This window comes from Phascolarctos cinereus, unplaced genomic scaffold (genome assembly GCF_003287225.1).
Source record: "Phascolarctos cinereus isolate Bilbo 61053 unplaced genomic scaffold, phaCin_HiC Scaffold_4;HRSCAF=312, whole genome shotgun sequence".
Lineage (NCBI taxonomy): Eukaryota > Metazoa > Chordata > Mammalia > Diprotodontia > Phascolarctidae > Phascolarctos > Phascolarctos cinereus.
Window position 1 is genome coordinate 9441762 of NW_027555847.1, and position 18706 is coordinate 9460467.

Genomic DNA, 18706 nt, shown 5'->3' on the forward strand with positions numbered 1-18706 from the left:
TCTGGAGTCAATCAACAAAACAATAAATCAAGCTTTCATTTGTAGTTCAAAAAAAAAAATTTCCCCCTCCTGCCACCTTCAGCACTGGTTATGTGGACAGGACCCATGGATGGGGCTGGCTGACCTTGTGTGTTTGTGGAAGTTTGTCCATCGTCTTTTGGTGCTTGCTCTGTCCATGTTTCTTTTTCTTCCAGTTGGCAGTGGAGTAGAGATACAAAAATAGATTTTTGTTCATTGAAAAAAGATAAAATTTAATTTAAAAATAATTTTTAGGATAACAGGTTTTGTCTGCTATACTAGGCTTCCTTCCCTCCTCATCTCTGCCTTTGTCATCCCTCATTCTGTGGCCAGCGGATTCCCATCTCTTCCTCCTCCAGTCCCTCCTTCATTTACCATCTGCTTAGTTGAACCCTCTTCTTACCGCCATTTCCTTTTTTCTCCTCTCTCTCCACTTTGGCTTACCCTTCCTCAGTCATTCTGCTTCTCCACTGTCCCTTTGCTTTGTACCTTCTGGAATCACTGTTATACACCTAGTACACTTCTCTTTATCTTAGAACTGTTATTTCACAATTCTTCCATTTTCTGGAATAAAGGCGCGTATCTTGGGGTGCACCTAGTTTTATATCTTGAAACCCCCTGGGCCATATTCCCCCTCCTCCTATGCCCAGGGCATCACCTCCTCATTTCCTACCCCAGTTGCAGGTTCCCCCTCCTCTCAGCTGCCTTTTCAGCCTCCCCTTTAGATTGTGAGCTCCCTGAGGGCAGGGACTGCCTTATGCCTTTTGTTTTGGTATGCCCAGTGCTTAATACAACACCTGGCACATAGTAAGCACTGCATAAATGTTCATTCTGGTTCAGACTCTCCAGCGCCCCTTCTGGATGAATCCTCTGCCTTCATCATTCCCTTCTTCCCTTGCTTTGTTGTTCACGCTGTACCTACCACCCAGAGAGGTCTTTGTTGTCATCTACGAAGCCCCGGGACGTTGTCCCTCTTTTTCTCAAGGAACTTAGTGCTAGGCTCAGTCCTTCTCTTTAACCAGTCCCTGTCCTCATACTCATGCTCTTCAAGTTGAGCCCCGCTGACCTCCAGTTACCTCTGTCTTTCCTCCCTTACCTCCACCTTCCCGTCCTTAGTGGCCCTTAAGTGTGGCCATGCTTTTCCCCGTGTTCTTGAATTCTGACTTGCCTGTCTGATCCTCCCCTTACTTCCTTGACTCTGCGCTTTGTGCTTATGGTAACCTCCTGGTCCTCTGTTCTTCCCTGTGCTTCCGGTCTGTCTTCCCCACTCTCCCCTGACTTTCCTGTCTTCACACTTTTAACTCTGGGTGTGACCCCAGTCCAGTCACCTGATAATATTGACCTGTCTCTCCTTTGTTTGCTGTGTTGCTCACTCCTTGCTGAGTCCTAACACTTCATTACGCACACCATCTCCTTCTTTGTCTTTCCTTGTGGACTGCCAGATGCTGCTGGAGAAAATCACGTTGCCATGCGTGCTGAGCCTGCTACGGCTTTATCATTTCATCCCAACTGGGCCCAGCCTTGGTGCAACAAGCATTTAAAAGCACTTACTCCCAAGCACTAGACGCTGTGCCGGGTGCCGAGATACCGGGACCGAACCGAAAAGATTCCCTGTCTTCTGGTGGGGGAGAGTACCTGTTCACAGGTTGGTGTCCAAAGGGTGGGCAGAGCCCCTACTGGGCAGCGGAGTGTGTGCCAGCGGGGAGGCCTTCCCAAGGAAAGGCTGATGGAGAGTGGCACCGGCCGCCGCTCCTTGTGGTCAGTTGGGTATCTGGAAGGTCTGCTGCCACAGAGCCCATCAGGGGGCCTGGCACGTAGGAGGACATCACTCAGTGTTTGCTCCAGCTCTCCATTATTCCTTCCCATTGATTCAGATTGTCTGTTCAGATGGAGGGGGAACCTTCTCTTCCTGCCATCTTTATTGCTCTGTCAATGTGGATTCTAGAGGAAATAAGAGAACCTTGTAATCCATTTCTGTATGAAGGCCTAGGCACACTTTGTGTTAAAAATCAGACCTGAGTAAGCACACATTATCTTTTTAGATTAATGAACACTTTTGGAGATCGTCTAAAACATACGTCCCATAGTGTTACACTTTAAAGAAATGAGACTTATTTGGGTCTACACTGGAGCTCTGTTATCCTGCTTTTTTGCTCTTCCTACTCAGGGCAGGTTTGGATTTGAATTTGGCCTGTGTTCGTTCCCCTGGGATATGGCTGCTGTAATGTGATACTAAGAAAGAACTCACACTGTCTTCCTTACCTCTTCCTTTGTCCTCTCCCCACCCGTAGCTGGTTTGAGTGGTCCCTTGTGCCCACTCTCCGAGCTCTTGGCTGGCCTTGCAGACTGATCAGTGGATGAAGAAAAGGCCCCTGTCGTGACGTGGCACAGAGAGTGGCCATGTAGTGTGAGCTCAGCAGAAGCAGAGCCTCAGGCGGCCTTCCCCCAAGCTCAGGGAACACTTACCAGAGAGGTGTTTTGTTTCTTAGTCCGAACAACCTGTCGAGGGCTTGCAGAGGATTTAGAAAGGATGGCCTCTTAAGAAGCTCATCTGCTGCTGGTGCTGGAGCTGTCTTCCTTTCACCAGGCTTCAGTCCTGTCTTTAAATTCCCTGTGCCTCTCCTGTCCTGTGTTCCATTGCGGGAGCCTCGCTTCGTCCCGGTGAGACTACCAGTAGCAGGTAACTCCGAATTAAGGCATTTGTTGAATGTTTAAGTGAAAGTCTGAGCAAAGCTTGCATTTTTTAAGATAAACATCTCTGGTGATACAAATTCAGGAGCCAGCTCTGAGAAGGAAGGCAGTAGGCTCGTGCCAGCATTTGTCAGGCACCTCTTATGTACCTGCTTGTCTGGTGATCGCTCCATTAGGCTGAGTGCCTTGTGGGTGGACCTACAATGCTGGTCCACAGGAGGTACTCAGTAAATGCTAGTTAACTTGATCCCAGGGTTGCAGCTATTCGGTCATCTTGTTTGATTAGAACATATGGAGGAGATGTCTGATACAAGTCCCCTCTAAGGCTGTGTCTTATTGACTATGGACATTTAAATCACTAAGGGCCCTTTCTGTTATAAGAGTTATAGACTAGTGTTGAAAGGGTGATCGGATTAGGGGAGCCCTTGGAGAAGCCAGAAGTGTAGGTCAGGGCTTTCTAAGGACAGATTCACAACCTAGCCATTTGCGCTGAATATTACCATTGTGTCCACAAGACTGTTGCCACATTTTTGGTAATATTTTACAAAACCACAACTGAAAGTTGTGCTTTTGTTCTTGTGGGTTGGCAACAAGGCAAGGCAAGAGACATTTTAAAAGTGTGGAGCCTCTGTGCTAAGTGCTGGATATAATACAAGCAAGAGAAAGATAGCCCCTGCCCTCAGTGAACTTACAATCTCTTGTGAGATAAGAGGCAGTGTTGGGAGGGTGGAGGGGGTTTTTGTTTTTGTTTTTTGGGTGCAGCCTTTTGACTAATTTTACAGAACAAATCCTTTTATTAAGGGGATTTGTTCTGTGAAGTTTGGATTCAGTCAAAGGGCATTTGAGGACTTGGAGGGCCACTGTGGCCTCTAGGCCACAGGTTCTCCACGTGTGGGTCAGACGCCAACCAGCCTTACAAGGAATTTAATCAAAGATGGGGAAGCCCTTTATGTTCTACGCAGGTTTGGGTGGGAACAAATTCTTTTTTTTTTTTCAAAGATTCATTAATTTATTTATTTTTGGTTTTCAACATTCACTTCCACAAGATTCTGAGTTCCAAATTTTCTCCCCATCTCCTACCTCCCCCAACCCCAAGACAGCATGAGTTCTGAATACCTTTTCCCCTAATCTGCCCTCCCTTCTGTCTCCTTTCCCCCCTCCCTGCATCCTGTTCCTCTTCTGTTTTCCTGTAGGGCAGGATAGAGGGAACAAATTCTTTGATTAGGTTGCCCAAGGCTGGGAGTGGGCTTCCTGTAGAGATAAGGCTGTCTGTCCAAAGGTGACATGATGTCACTCTCTCAGCCCCTCATTGGAGTGAGCCCACTTCTCATTGTAATATTCATTCTCTCATTGATTGTTAGCCAGTCAGAGTTGATTGCCACCTTTAGGAACACCCACTGTTCCAAGGACATATAAACTGTGAGCCCACTGCCATGAGGGGTCTTTGGCAATCGAGAGTGTCACTGATCTCTTTTATTAAAATGCTAGCATCATTAATAAATTGACTAATTACCCAGAAATTATTTCTCTCAAATCTTTTAAATGCCACAGCCCTTAATTATAAAATAACTCAGGTAAGAAGAGTATCTCCTTAGTGTTTTCCTCCCACAGCCAACACCTCTAATTGCTTTCTTGCACATTCCTAATTGTTGATGACTTGCTTTAGATCTCCTCGATCCATCCTCATCTTTCCATTCATTGCCTTTTGGCTTGGCTCCAGTTTTCTTGAGATTGCAGCATCCCATGATATGCAGGCAGAGAGCATCGCTAGGAGGCCAGTCGTCCTAAAGAGATGGGCCAGCTTGGGCAGCAAGAGAGCAGCTCATAGTGAAAGCCCCACTTGATTTCCCCAACATGAACTAGAGTGTTCCTGTTCCACTTTGGACCGCCCTGATCTGCTACTGGTGTCAGATGTGGAGACTGCCTCTGCTTCTCTGCTTAGCTTTCAGATAGACCCCTTCAAAACCGTGCTGCTCCCCAACTCAGCCTCCTGGCTCCCCCTTTGTGCTCTCTGCAGTCCAGCCAAACTGACCTCTCACATCTACACGCCTTCCTGGAATGGACTCCAGCCTCACTCACGCCTCTGAGAATCCCTCTCTTCCTTCCGGTCACAGCTCAGGCATCTCCTTTGACATCCCCCAGTTCTCTCCCTCCTGAACTGCTTTGTAATTAGCATCATTTTATATCTGTATTTGTTCATTCTGCATCTTGGAAAGTCTTAGTACAATTTTAAGCTTTGATAGCTTAGCTGAAATGAAAGTTACTATGGTGTAAATATATGTAATATAAAAAGAAGATACCAAAGAGTTTTCATAGCTTCACACTGTGCAAGACTTTTTTTTTAGGCTATTGGGGTTAAGTGACTTGCCCAGTGTCACACAGCTAGTACATGTCAAGTGTTTGGTCTGAGGCCGGATTTGAACTCAGGTACTCCTGACTTCAGGGCCAGTGCTCTATCCTCCGTGCCACCTAGCTGCCCCCAAACACCGTGCAAGACTTTGGGGACTCCCATGTGAACTGGTGTCTTCTTGTGAGTAGGGATTATTTCCTTTGTATTTGTATTCTGGCTTCTAAGACAGTGCCTAGCACATAGCAGGAGCTCTTTAAATGTTGATCATTTGCTTTTTTTTTCCCCCACCAGTTCTTATCTTAGCTCTAACCAGTTAGTTGTCTTTTAATCAACTGCCTCCGGGATCATTTCCATATCACTAGCAGGCCTTTTCCCCTTGGTTGAAATGCCTTCTTTCCTTCTTTACATGCCATTAGGCTTTTGCCACACCCAGTGCCCACTCCCAGTTCATTCTTTTTTTGATCTCAAGCTGTGAAGCTTCCTTGTATTCCACAAGTCTTTGGACTTTCTCCTTCCTTCTTCCTGAACTGTCCTCTTCTGTTTGAAGTCATTGAGCATCAGTAATCAGATTCCTTCTAGGATTTCTTGACCTCTTGGTGCTGAAGCTGCAGTCACCTTCTGCATGGTCTTTTTGGCCAGTTCATCTGCTTAGTACCACAGTAATGTGTGATGACCACGTTTCCTCGGAAGCAGTGGGGCTTGTTGTTTGGGGCATTGGATGAAACCCCTGGGTCCCCCTTTTTCGGCATCTCCAACTGGAACCAAGAAGGCCTCTCAGTAGCTGCATCTTCTCCTTTCTCTGGTTCCATTGTTAGCTTCAGCTCCTCCAGCCCCACAGCCCTTCGGTCATCTGGCCATTGGCGTTATGGCTAAGGGGCCTCTCCCCAGCCTGTTGTGACTGTTGATTACTGGTGTGATTCTCAATGGCCTGTGTCACTGCAGAAGCAGATGGCGGCCTCACTAGACGAAGGCCACTTAAAAATCGTTTTTGGTTTCACTAGTTAATATCTCCCTCCCTCCTCACTGGGTAAAAATCTGCTGCTGGTGTTCCCTCTAGGTAGCAGCACTGCTTTTGGACAACAGATGCAGGCTGCTCTGGGGGCCACGTCCAAAGCCTTAGTAGCCTGGCAGAGCCCAATAGAGCTTGTGCCCTGCTGGCCAGCCGCAATGAGGCATTGGAGTGGAACTTTATGGAGGACAGGTGACGAAGCAGGGCAATTGAGGTGAGGAGAACAGAGCTTGGAGTGGCTTCTGCCCTCAGTGCTGACCTCATAGCTGGAGGGCTATCATGCGGCAGCTGGTGGCACCTTAGTACAGAGACCACTGGGCCTGGAGTGAGGAAGACCTGACTTTAGATCCTGTCTCAGACATTTGCTAGCTGTGTGACTCCGGCCCATCACTTAACTTCTTACTCTCAGTTTCCTTAGCTTTAAAATGGGAATAGTGACCACAGTACTGAGGAAAATATGGGCTAATGGTTGTAAATCTCTTGACAGTATCATCATCACCATCATCATTATCATCATCATTATCATCGCTCTAGAGAGGTCACTACATACAATAGGCTTCCTATTCTGTTGTACTGGAGGGGATGGATGTATATGATTCATAATTAGTGCCTATCTTGATGTGCAGAAGCACTTTATTTTTAAAAATTCAAAACTGGTTTTTAGCCTGTGCTGCTGCAGCATCATTTCCTCTCTTCCTGTATGAAGTTGTGTGTGTGTACACATACTCATAGGTGCACATATTTTTATCCTGGAGCCCTCAACTTATGAAATGTTTCCTTTACCTTTTTTTTTTAAGTCTAGGCTTTCATTCTTCTCTGAGACTTATCTTCTGTGCTTTGAGAGTATCTTTTCCTCATGGATTTTACAGATTTCCTCTCTTAATGTTTACTGCCTACCTGTTACCGACCTGATGATTTCAAACCTCAGCTACTCCCTATGATGCAAACAGCCACAAAGTATATTTATCATTATTATTGTTATGGGACATTCTTGCAAAGGGCATTGCCCTTTATTGGTATTGTATTACTGAGTTATATGCTAAAAGTCTTTGGAATGTATAAAACATGGACCCCATTATCAGGGAGCTCACATTTTAAAAGAGGAGATTCGTCTTTTCCTTTTCTTTACTTAAAAAGGCTGACTGAAGCTTTTCTCCTCTTTGCTTTCTAATCCTTGACCCCACATCAAGCCAGCCTAATAAACATTTCCTAAATTGTGAAGATTTGATCTAGATTTGGCAGGAGATATGGGGAATGCCATTCTAGTCTGGGAGGAATCCCACAGTATGGAATATGTCGTTCCTACTTTCAAAGTAATCATGATATTAATTAACAAGGCATTTTAAATTTGGGGGTGAGGGTGTGTAGTGGACACGAAAGTTTAAAAATCTGACAGCTTAGATTTTGCTGTTAATAGTGAGTGACTTTGTAAAGCTTTTCCTAAAAGTGAGGTGACACTTTGTCTCATTGGAATCGGTTCAGTGGGAGCTCCATGAAGTAGCAGGAGCTCGCCCTAAGTAGGCCAGAACAGAAGCGAGATTCTCACACGTGTAATGTAAGTGCTTGTTCGCTAACTGTGACTAATAGGCGTGAAGTCACAAAGGCAGCTATTAGAATGTTTGGATTTTCAGCTTTCAAATATTGGATCTCTGGGCCAATGAAAGTGAAATCCAGTCTTCTCTTTCTCATTCATTCTACCCCCATATCCATAGGGATGCAGCATTTGTAAAAGAATCAATTATCCATTTGTTAGTCAGAGGAGCTTTACAAATTATACATTAGCAGATTGATTTCTGAGGTTCACCGTTGGGGGACTGATAAGCTAAGGTGGGATGATGAGTGGTGTCAGGGGAGAAGGGCTTGCCACAAAGAACACAATTAAAAGCAGCTTTCTGAATGACCGTGAATTTATTTCTAATTGAAGAGCTGACATAATCCATACTAAGTGTATTTATTTCAGGCATTTTGCATTAGGTAATTGATTATCACATGAGGTGTATTTGTTTGTTGGCAGTTTTACCTTTCTCTCCAGTGGAAGATTTTCAGATAGCCTGTAGTGGGCCTGCGTGCAGAAAAGGTGCACACGAGCATTTTTCCTTTCCTCTAAAATTCTTTTTTTTTCCCCATTAAAGGCACATTTTTTGTGTGTTCTATGGTGTCAGCTTGACATTATTGATTTTTGAACAGTCAAACTTACTTATATTGTCCAGAATTCCAAACATGTCTCCATCAGAAATAAAATTGTAGCTAATGGAAAATTCAGCTGAGGCCATTTTTCTCTGCCCCCACTGCTGCCACCACCCCTTTTCCCCACCTCCTCCTCCACCTTCTGCAGCTCTGCTTTCTTTATGAAATTCTGATTTTGTCAGGTTAATCGTTTCACTTGTATGTGTCCTCAGCGTTGGCGTCGTCCTCATCTCCAGCCCATTTGGCCTACTTGCTTGATCACAGAGGGAGAGTTGACATAAGCATGTTTCAGGGGTGGAGCCTTTGAGGTTTGCTTCGGCCTTCTCAGTGGAGAGGTTTCGATGAGATGTGAGGGTCTGGGCGTGGTAACAAAATCTCACCGTGCACTGGGAGAGCGTTCTCCAAGTTTGTTGACGCCCAGCACCTTCCTCTTGCTGGACAGGAAATAAAGATGGCAGGTGGATGGGAGACACTTGGTCCCCATTTGCTTTGAAAACGTCTCCTGGATGCCGGCCTCATAAAACTGCAGCATGCACCGTTAACCGTCATTGTATTGAAATCCTGGCTTTGCTTGCTCTCTCTATTTTTAAAGAATTGATGGCAGCCAAGTGTACGTAGTATTGACCAAGGAGATCAGAATGGCTGGAGGTCTTCGGGGCGGGTTGGTTTTCTCAAATGTTTAGTTCCAGGTTTTTTATCAGCACGTATGGGGCTGTGACTTACAGTTTAAAGAGCACTAAAGGGGTTGTGAGGGGAGCAAATTTAAGAAGCCCTATTTTAGATTAGTGAATCTGTTGTTCTTCCCTGATATTGGATGGAGAAGCTGCCAAGAGCAACATAAGCATGTGCATGCACGTGTAGGACGCTGAATTGTCAAATTCTTCAAAAGATGGCCAAGACCATGCTGTCGAGAGGCAGTAAAGCTATGGCTTGTCTGCTGATAATTTTAATGAGTTTATAAAACAAAATGGTAGAAGCCTGTGTTCATGTAAGACCTTTATGCATTTACGTTGCCATTGTTTAATCATCCAGTTTGTGAATTGGATAGACACTGTACCTCTGGTCCCCTGTAGGTGCCTACAGTTTGGTCAGATACAGTGCTTCTCAGAAGGTGAACCTGGGAAATAAAAGGAGAAGAAGCTCAAACTGGTCCAGTTTTGCTGATTATTCATAGATCTGATAGGGACTTGGTGGATACAGAAGTCGAAGTAATTGTAGTATACTGCACAGCTCTTCTGCCTGGTTCCGTTTAGCAAGTTCAGTTGAAAGGGGACTTGGGGTCTTGGTCCTTTTTGGGCCCTTTCAAGTGGAGGTTTTGTAGGTGGGCATGTCTGTATCGGGCTGTCTTCAGACCAAATGCTGATCTGTTGCTCAAGGAAGTGCCCAGGCCTCTGAAATCAGAGTGGCTTGAAGCATGGAAGTAGAAGGCATTCAGATCAAGGGGTTTTCTGGTAAGGTTGCTCTGCCAATCACAGTTCATTGATTTAACAAACATTTATTGAGTAGCTACTGTGTGCAAGGCATTAGAGATCCAAGTATGAAGAATGACCTAGTCCTAGACTTTAGGTGGCTTATGTTCTACAGCTAAGTATAAGGCAGAGCTGGGCTGATGAAGGCAAGAGAGACACCAGAAAATGTTTTCATCTGGAGACTTCCCATGGGAAATGATGCCTTAGCTGAGCTGGGATGAGAGACTGGGGATGGAATTGATTCCAGGTACTGGAGATGGCTGCTGTACATGTGGGGAGGGAGCAGATCACTCAGTTGTGAGACCACTGAATCCAACCTGTTCATTTTGGCTGCTGAGATATTGAGGCTGAGAAGCTAAGAGGTCATGTGACTTGCCCAGGGGCACACTGCTCCTAAGTGTCCAGGGTCAGATTTGAACTCAGGTCTTTCTTACTCCAAGTCCAACACCATCTGCTGTGTCGCCTAGCTGTCCGATGATTAGATGCCTTGGTCCCAAAGCCTTTAGAAGCATAAAATGTTTAAAAACCAGAGAGTACTCTTTTCACTATGCCTTGCCTATAAATCTCCTATATTAATTTTGCAAATTGCTAGTAACGTGAGGCTGGAAAGTTAGGTTGGCTCAGATGGTGGTAGATCTTAAATGCTAGTCCAAGAGTCTGTTCCATGGGCAAAAGGGGACACATGGAGGGTTTTGGAATGGAAGAGTGAGTGGCTTAGTCAGTCCAGCATCTTAGGAGACTTATCTGAACAGTTCTGTGAAGGATGGAGTGATTTTTTAAAAATGTCTTACATTTTCCTAATTCTTTAAAATTTTGTAAAACTTTTCTACCTGATTTAGAAATCCAGCGTTTCCTTTGGGCCTACCTGCATTGATTCTAGAAAGAATGTAACTTAAGAGTAAGCCAAAGAATTGAATAGTGCTATGTTATAGAGATTATCCAGTTTAGTTTTCTGTGTGGGAGATAAACATATGCTCCAGTAGTGTGAAAGGACCACAAGGCTGCCTTTCAGAAAGATTAAGCTCATTATAGTGGCAGTGCTATTAAGTAGGAACAAAGATGATATAAATGCCCTCTGGCATTTCTCTGTGTTATATGGACAGTGGTTGGATGCCTGTGTGATTACTTAAGGTCAGGTGGTAGGCACTGCACAGATAAAAATATGTACCCCACACTTTTTTCAGCAAATGGATCCCAATATCAAACCCAGTGAGGAGACTCCATCCATCCTCTTCTTTCCATTGCCTTTGCCACAAAACTAGTGTGAATCCCTCTTCCCTCTCATGTCGGTGATCTCAGTGACCTCATACATAATTGATCTCCCTGTCCTGGTCTTGCACTTCTTCCCAGCCCCAGTCCATCCTGTGCACAAAGTGAGGAGCCCTGGTCGGGGTTGCTGAAAGGCCAATTGTAACTGCATGTAAGGAAGAACTCCCCAGTGATTAGAGGTGTAGAATGGGCAGCTTCTGGTGGTAGTGAGGGGTTTGAGCCTTGTGAGAGGTCTCCAGAGAAGGCCTGGGTTGCCACCTGTTGGGGTGTTGTAGACAGCACTCCTGTGCAGCTGTGGATTGACCCTGATGGTCTTGGGAGGGTGCCTTCCAGCTGTGAGATTCTGCATTTTGTAGTAATTTGAACAGGACTTCTCTTTCTGTTATTTCCTCCTAGATTTTATTATTGCTACCCAAAAATGCTAGTGATTTTGTGGATTTACTTTGTATCCTGCTGCTTTACTGATGCAGGATTAATTTTCTCAATTAGGTTCTTTTAAAAATTATTCTCTGGGGTGCCACGGTTTATTTTAGGTCCATTTGACTGTTTAAATGTTTGTTTGTTTGTTTTTTAACAATCAGATATCTTAGAGATGCCTTTTAGCAGCAGTTAGACACTTTCTTCCATATCATCTGGATTTTTGTTGGTTTCTGAATTGGACATTGGTCATTTCTCCGGGCCTTTGCCTCCTTTACTTGATTCTCATTCCGGTTAAGGTTTGTGGCTCAAGTTCTAGCCAGAATTTCTTTTTGAGATTGATCTTCAAAGTTTCATTTTACTTGTTATTATTCCTTATCGGTGGTAAAAATTGGGACCCTATGGGATTGCCTAGGAGTTAACACTTAAATGGGCTACAATTTGCCATTTCAAGAAATTCTGCTATTGAGTAAAGCCAAAAAAAGAAAAAGAAGAAAATAACCAAACCAAAGCTAAAAGAGTGAGTGTAAATAATCAGTTCCTAATGTGTTAGTTGAGAGACAGCATGCCCTGAGTCAGAGACCTGGATCCGAGTTCCCCACTGACCCAGAGTGCCTGAGTAACGTCCCTCTCAGACTCTAACTAAAGAGGAAGTTTTTTCATCAGAAGTTCCCTCTGCCAATGAAATCCTAGGTCTGGTCTCGTCTTCCCTCTCCCCCCAAAAAACCAAACCCTTTCCATTGAATATTCAGATTTTTCCTATTTTCAGATGTTTTCTTAAAGTAGGACACACTAAATGCTTTAGGAAGTTTAAAAGAAAAACTGCAGTAGTCCATCTGGGCAAGGAGAAGGTAGCAAGTCTCATTGGTATCCACATCCATTATTTCCTTTTCTGCTGGAGAAGCCACTTGTGTACCTACTTGAGGATGGCTGGCTGAGGCTCGGGGAGGCAGGCAGTAGAACTGTCTTCCCTGAATGCCTTCTCATCTCCCTTTGTGCACAGCTTGGGGGGAGGACAGCTGGAAGAAGCCGAGTTTCATGTCCTCAGTGATTTACAGTTTCAGGAGTATTCTAAATGGGGAGAAAACAAAGGTAGTAAAAGCATTTAGACCCTGAACCTTAAGTACTTTCTAAAGACAGTATTGGGTTTTTTATAGGAAGAAATCTATTTCTACTTTAAATGCTTTTGATGACTGCCTTAATGTAAGCTATAAATAAAAAAGTTAGAATCAAGACTTGAGAGAAAAGCTGTTTGAATGATCAGGAAGCAACTGGAACCCAAGACTTTTCCACTTTGTTTTTCATAAGAGTCTTTAAAAATGAAGATTTTTGTTTGTGAGAGCAGTGTTGTGTGTAGGGGGATCAATTTCAAAATGGAAAGGCACGGATTATCCCTTTTAAATAGAAAACTAGTGGAAATGTCTGGATTCTGGGTTTGGAACATGCTAGCTAACAAAGCTGTATTTTACTTTTGATGTAGAAGGGCCTTTTTTTTTTTATACTTTCTGAACTCGTGCTGGCAAGCCACGAGACAGTTTTTATTTCCTAAATCTTGCAAAGAGGCAGGGTAATTGATCGTGGATGCACCTTTTCCTAAAGTTGATGTTTTCTTTTTATAGAGCCCTGTGAAGATAAATCAGATTAGCCTGGATGAAAGTGGAGAACACATGGGCGTGTGCTCAGAGGATGGCAAGGTACGCAGGCATCAGAGGCCTTTGGAGAGTGGAGCTGTCTCCGGCAGCCAGTGCACGTTGGGGACAGGGAAAGCCTGGAGGAGGTGGAGACACCTGTATGGAGAGCGGACCTGGCCTGTGCTTGAGCACTGGACTTTCCTCGTATTGCTCATATGTAAAGTCAAATCTATTTTGTACAAATGTGCCTTAGGAAAAGTAATTACAGTACACAGATGTCAGTAATGCAACTGGTATTCAGCTGCTGAACAGCTCTGGCAAGGGGCAGGTCTCTTTAGTCATTACCTCTGTGCCAGCCAGACTTCCATGACTAGTCTGCTGTTCCGGCAAAACAGTAGTAGTTCAATGCCTTTCTGCCATAAATCCACGAAATTGGATTTTGTGGCATGATTTCTGTGGGCTGGTGGTTTTCATTTTCTCCCACAAGTTATGAATGTTTCTCTTGAATTATAGAATCTTTTGATAAGCAATCATAGTTTATCAGAAGAATAAAGTGTCTTACAACGGCCACATTAAATAAATGTAAAATCAATGTATGTACAGTTTTCTAAAAAACTGGTAGCGACGTCCTCAACATCGGAGGACATAGATCACTGGTGCAGGGTGTAACTAACAATTATCAGGGCCTCTCTGCAGAGGGGCGGCTGACAGTTAGTGGTGGAGGTGATGGATTCTTCCACTTAGAAGAATGTCTTTTTTGTTTTTAAGTCGATGGAAGTCTTTTCCAGTGTGGGTTTGCAATGATAAAATTCTAATGTGCCATGTATTTAAGCTACTTGTTTAAAATAACATTCTGAGACAGCAGATGGGGCTTTAAAAACCACATCTGAACCGCATCTATGTTACTTGCCAAGGAGAGGCCAGATTTAATTAATTTGTTGTCTGGTTTTTTAAGTGATCCTAATCCAGGGTCCCCATTAAAAGTGACTAAATTAAAAACAGTATTGGCCTTATTGATGCGTAGATAAAATGAGAACATATTTGTTCTGTCACAATTAGAGAATGATTTTCTTCTTTTAGGTGGTAATATCATTTGTTCTTTCTCAGGAAGGCTTTTGAAACCATAATTGGAAGCCTCATGCCTTCCCAAAAGTGTTGTCAGGTTCCACGGTGCTTTTTGAAGCTTGAATATGAACACAGATGTCAAAGCAAGACGAGGAGGGAGTCAGCACGACTCCTAATTGAGGGGGATTAGCCAAACAATTTAAGCATTTTTTGCATTCATCTCTTTGGGGGGGCGGGGGAGGGGCGGGGGGGTGGGCAGCACTTTGTCTTTTTTTTCCAAGGAGAGGGCTTCTTTTAGTGCACCAAAACAGATGTTCTTTGGCAAGACTGCAGGATTTCAGAGGGGAAAAGTGACTGATGCCCACCTCCAAGACGTTCAGTTTTCTGTAAAATAAAATGTTCTTGATCCCCTTAGTGTTCTTTCACTGCATGCATTCCTACTTGTGTCCGAGGGCCATCCCTGATCATTAAAGGGGTTTAAATAGAGGGAGGAACGTAGAGCGGAGCCACCATCACAGGAAAGCCTGGCGTCGTGTGTCGTGTTCCGCGCCCGCGGCCTTTCACCTCTGCAGAGAAGTGGGGGGGAGCCGGCTCCTCACGTGTATTCTCGGGGCCCACACGTTCACATTTAGGGTTCTTTGTTGTTTTTGTTCCTCAGTTGCCATTGCTGGGGTCACTGTGTCTGTTGCTGGCTTCTCCTTTCATTGTTCCTAGAAGTCTTTGTGAGCTACTCACAACAGCTCACTGTCAGCATTTCAGTGGAGTCATGGGCCAACATGTCGTTAGCCATTCCCCACATGCAAAGAGCCAGGGTGTGACTGTGGTGGAAGACGTGAGCATAGATGAGTACTGTACGCCATAATCTGGGATGGCTACAAAGGAGAGATGGGGAAGAAAGAAGCCTGGCCTGCACTGGTTCCCTGCCCTCATCAAGGAAACCCGTCACCGTATCAAGGCCCAGATCCTATCTGTCACTGGCCTCCTGCTGGTCTCTTTTGCTCTTCTAATCTGTTTCTGTCTCTCTGCCTCTTTGAGATGAGGTGTAGGAAGAATCGTAGTAAATATTTATTAAGCACCACCTGCGTAGCAGGCCCTGGGCTAAGTTTGAGGCACGCAAAGAACAATAAAAGGCCATCCCTGCTCTGCCAGAGTTCACCTTGTGATGGGGGGACAACAAGCAACCAGCAGCGTATAGTCAAGCCATAGCTAGGATAAGTGCAGGTAATCAGCAGGAGAGCATTAGAATTAAGGGCATCAGGAAAGGCGTCCTGTAGAGGGGAGAGTTTAGCTGGGACTTAAAGGAAACCAGGACAGGGGAATGACGAAGGAGAGTGTTCAGGTGTGGAGGACAGCCAGCCAGAGGAAATGCCCAGACGCAGGAGATGGAGTACCCTGGTGGAGGGACAGCCAGGAGGCCAGGGTCACTAGATCCTAGAGTATGTGATACTTGAACCACAGTGTGACCAGAGGAAAGAAGAGGGCATATTCGATGGTGAGAGATAGTGAGGAGTCTAGGATGACTCCTAGGTTGTGAGCCCAAGGTACTGGAAGGATGGTGGTGCCTTCGACAATTAGGAAAGTTAGAAAGAAGGGAGAATTTGGGAGTGAAGAGGAGGTCAGTTTTGGACATGTTGAGTTGAAGATGTCTGCCAGACATCTGGGTCAAGTTGTTTGAAAGGCAGTTGGAGATGTGAGACTGGAGGTCAGCAAAAAGGTTGGGACAGGATAGGCAGATTTGAGAATCATCATCATAGAGAATGATAATTGAATCCATGGGAGCTGATGAGTTCTCCGAGCAAAGTCGTATAGAAGGAGAGGAGAGAGGGCACAGGATAGAGCCCTGTGGGACACCTGTGGTTAGAGGACGTGATCTGGATGAGGGTCCAGCAAAGGAGAATGAAAAAGTGTGGTTAGAGAAGTTGGGGGAGAACCTGGAGAGAAAGGGATGTTCTGAGAACCTAGAGAGCAGAGAATCTTAGAGTAGAGGTTATGTCAGTGTCAAAGGCTATCCTAGTTTCATCCTTTTTCTTCTTGTTGTTGTTCAATCATTGTGTCATATTTGACTCTTCTTGACTTCATGGACCAGAGCACACCAGGCCCTTCTGTCCTTCATTATCTCTCCGAGTCCGTCCATGTTCATGTACCCTGCCTCCATGATGCTGTCTATCCAAGTCATCCTCTGCCATCCCTTTCTCCTTAGCCTTCAGTCCTTCCCAACAGTCTTTTCCGATGAGTTCTATCTTCTCATTGTGTGGTCAAAGGACTTAAGCTTCAGCTTTAGTATTTGACCTTCCAGTGAATAGTCTGAATTAATTTCTTTAAGTATTGACTGATTTGACCTTCTCACTGCCCAAGGGACTCTCAAAAGTCTTTTCTGACACAATTCAAAAGCATCAATTCTGCAACTCTCAGCTTTTCCCATAATCGAATTCTCACAGTCATATATTGCTACTGGAAAAACCATAGTTTTGACCACATGGTTTGTCAACAAGGTGATGTCTTGAATTTTTAGAATTACTGGCCAAATTTGCCTTCCTCCCAAGAAGCAAGTGTCTTTCAATTTCATGGCTGCAGTTGCCATTTGCAGTGATCTTTGAGCCTAAGAGTATAAAATCTGACACCGGTTCCATTTCTTCTCCCTCTATTTGCCAGGAAGGAATAGGACCGGTTGACAAGATCTTGGTTTTTTTTGATGTTAAGCTTCAAGCCAGCTTTTATACTTTCCTCTTTCACCCTCATCAAGAGGCTTCTTAATTCTTTTTTACTTTCTACCATCCGAGTGGTATCATCTGTATATCTGAGGTTGATCATATTTCTCCCGGCAACCTTAATTCCACCTTTTGATTTGTCATGATTTCACATGATGTACTCTGCATATAAGTTACATAAATAAGGTGACAGTATCTAGCCTTGTCACACTCCTTTTCCAATTTTAAACCAATCAATTGTTCCATGTTCAGTTCTAACTGTTGCTTCTTGACCCTCATACAGGTTTCTCAGGAGACAAGTAAGTCCCATCTTTTTGAGAATTTGACATGTTTTGTTGTGATCCACACAGTCAAAGACTTTGGTGTAGTCAATGAAGTGGAAGTAGATGTTTTTCTGGAACTCCCTTGCTTTCTCCATAATCCAGGGAATGCTGACCGTTTGTCCTCTGCCTCTTTGAAAATCAACCTGCTATTCTGGTAATTCTCAGTTCACATATTGCTATGAAGGCTAGCTATCAGAATTTTAAATGTAACCTTGCTGGTGAAATGAGCACAATTGTTCATTGATTTGAGCATTCTTTGGCATTGTTCAGTGATTTGAATATTCTTTGGCATTGCCCTTCTTTAGGAGTAGGATGTAAACTGATCTTTTCCTATCCAATGGCCACTGTTGAGTTTTCCAAATGTGCTGGCATGTTGAGTACAGCACTTTAACAGCATCATCTTTTGGATTTAAATAGTTCAGCTGGCATTCTGTCATCTCTACTGGCCTTATTATTAGCAGTGCTTCCTAAGGCCCACTTGACTTCGTTCTCTAAGATGTCTGGCTCTAGATCAGTAACTATATGCCATTGTGGTTATCAGTGATGTTAAGATCTTTCTTGTAGAGAGGCTGAGCCAAGATGGTGGAGTAAAGGCAGGAACTCTCCTGAGGTCTCCCCCCAGACTCCTCTAAATGCCTTTAAATAGTGATTCTAAACAAATTCTAGAGCAGCAGAACCCATCAAAAAAATGGAGTGAAGCAGTTTTCCAGCCCAAGACAACTTAGGAGACTGGACCCCAGTAACCAGGAGAAGACCTTGGGGCAATTCATTCACTGGTAGCAGTGGCAGTTTCCAGACTTCTCAGCCTACAAATGGTAAGAGCGTTGGGCAGTGGGTCAGAAGGAGATATATAGGGCTCCGTTTGCTGGCACCAGAGGCAAGACTCTGTTGCATTGCCTAAACTTCGATCTAGGTCGAAGTCCTGGGTCTTAGTCCCAGTGTGAAGAAGAGCAGTAGCACAGCTGACCTTGCAGCTGCAGGGGAGCAGGTGCCCTGGCTTGAAAAGAGTGCTCGTGGTCACTCACAAACCCAGTGCACAGTGCAGGAGAGCTGTCAACACACTTCTTCCTAGATCAAACCACCTTGGAAGAGCCAAAAACTTATAGATCCCCAGAATTACTTCTAAAAACAGCTACACAAAAAACCTGAAGCTTGAAACAGTACCCCCTCCACTTGGGAAGCAGAACCCCACTTTGGCATGGAGTTAAAAGTCAAGAAATAGCCTGGAAAATGAGCAAACAACAGACAAATTTCTGGCTATAGAGAGTTACTGCGGTGACAAGGAAGATCAAAACATACTCAGAAGGAGATAACAAAGTCTGAATTCCTGAATCCAAAGTCTTAAAGATTTGGTCTCAGGCCATGGAAGAGCTCAAAAAGGATTTTAAAAATCAAGTAAGAGAGGTAGAGGAAAAAACGGAAAGAGAGATGAGAGTGATACAAGAAAATCATGAAAAAAGAGCCAGCTGCTTGGTAAAGGAGGCACAAAAAAAAATTGAAGAAAAATAAAACCTTGAATAACAGAACAGGACAAATGGTAAAAGAGACATAAAAATCCAAAGAAGAGAA

The 18706-nt window shown here is 44.3% G+C and overlaps 1 protein-coding gene across 2 annotated transcripts in view; it reads left to right on the forward strand.

Annotated features, from left to right (window-relative positions):
• Nucleotides 1-18706, forward strand: part of VPS41 (VPS41 subunit of HOPS complex) — a 183511-nt gene that overhangs the window by 68322 nt on the left and 96483 nt on the right. The window contains exon 5 of one of the 2 annotated variants that reach the window (XM_020964498.2): nt 13030-13104. The exons of the other annotated variant lie outside the window; for it this stretch is intronic. Coding sequence (XP_020820157.1) covers nt 13030-13104 — 75 coding nt within the window. The remainder of the gene's footprint in view (nt 1-13029; nt 13105-18706) is intronic. 2 annotated transcript variants of the gene reach the window in all.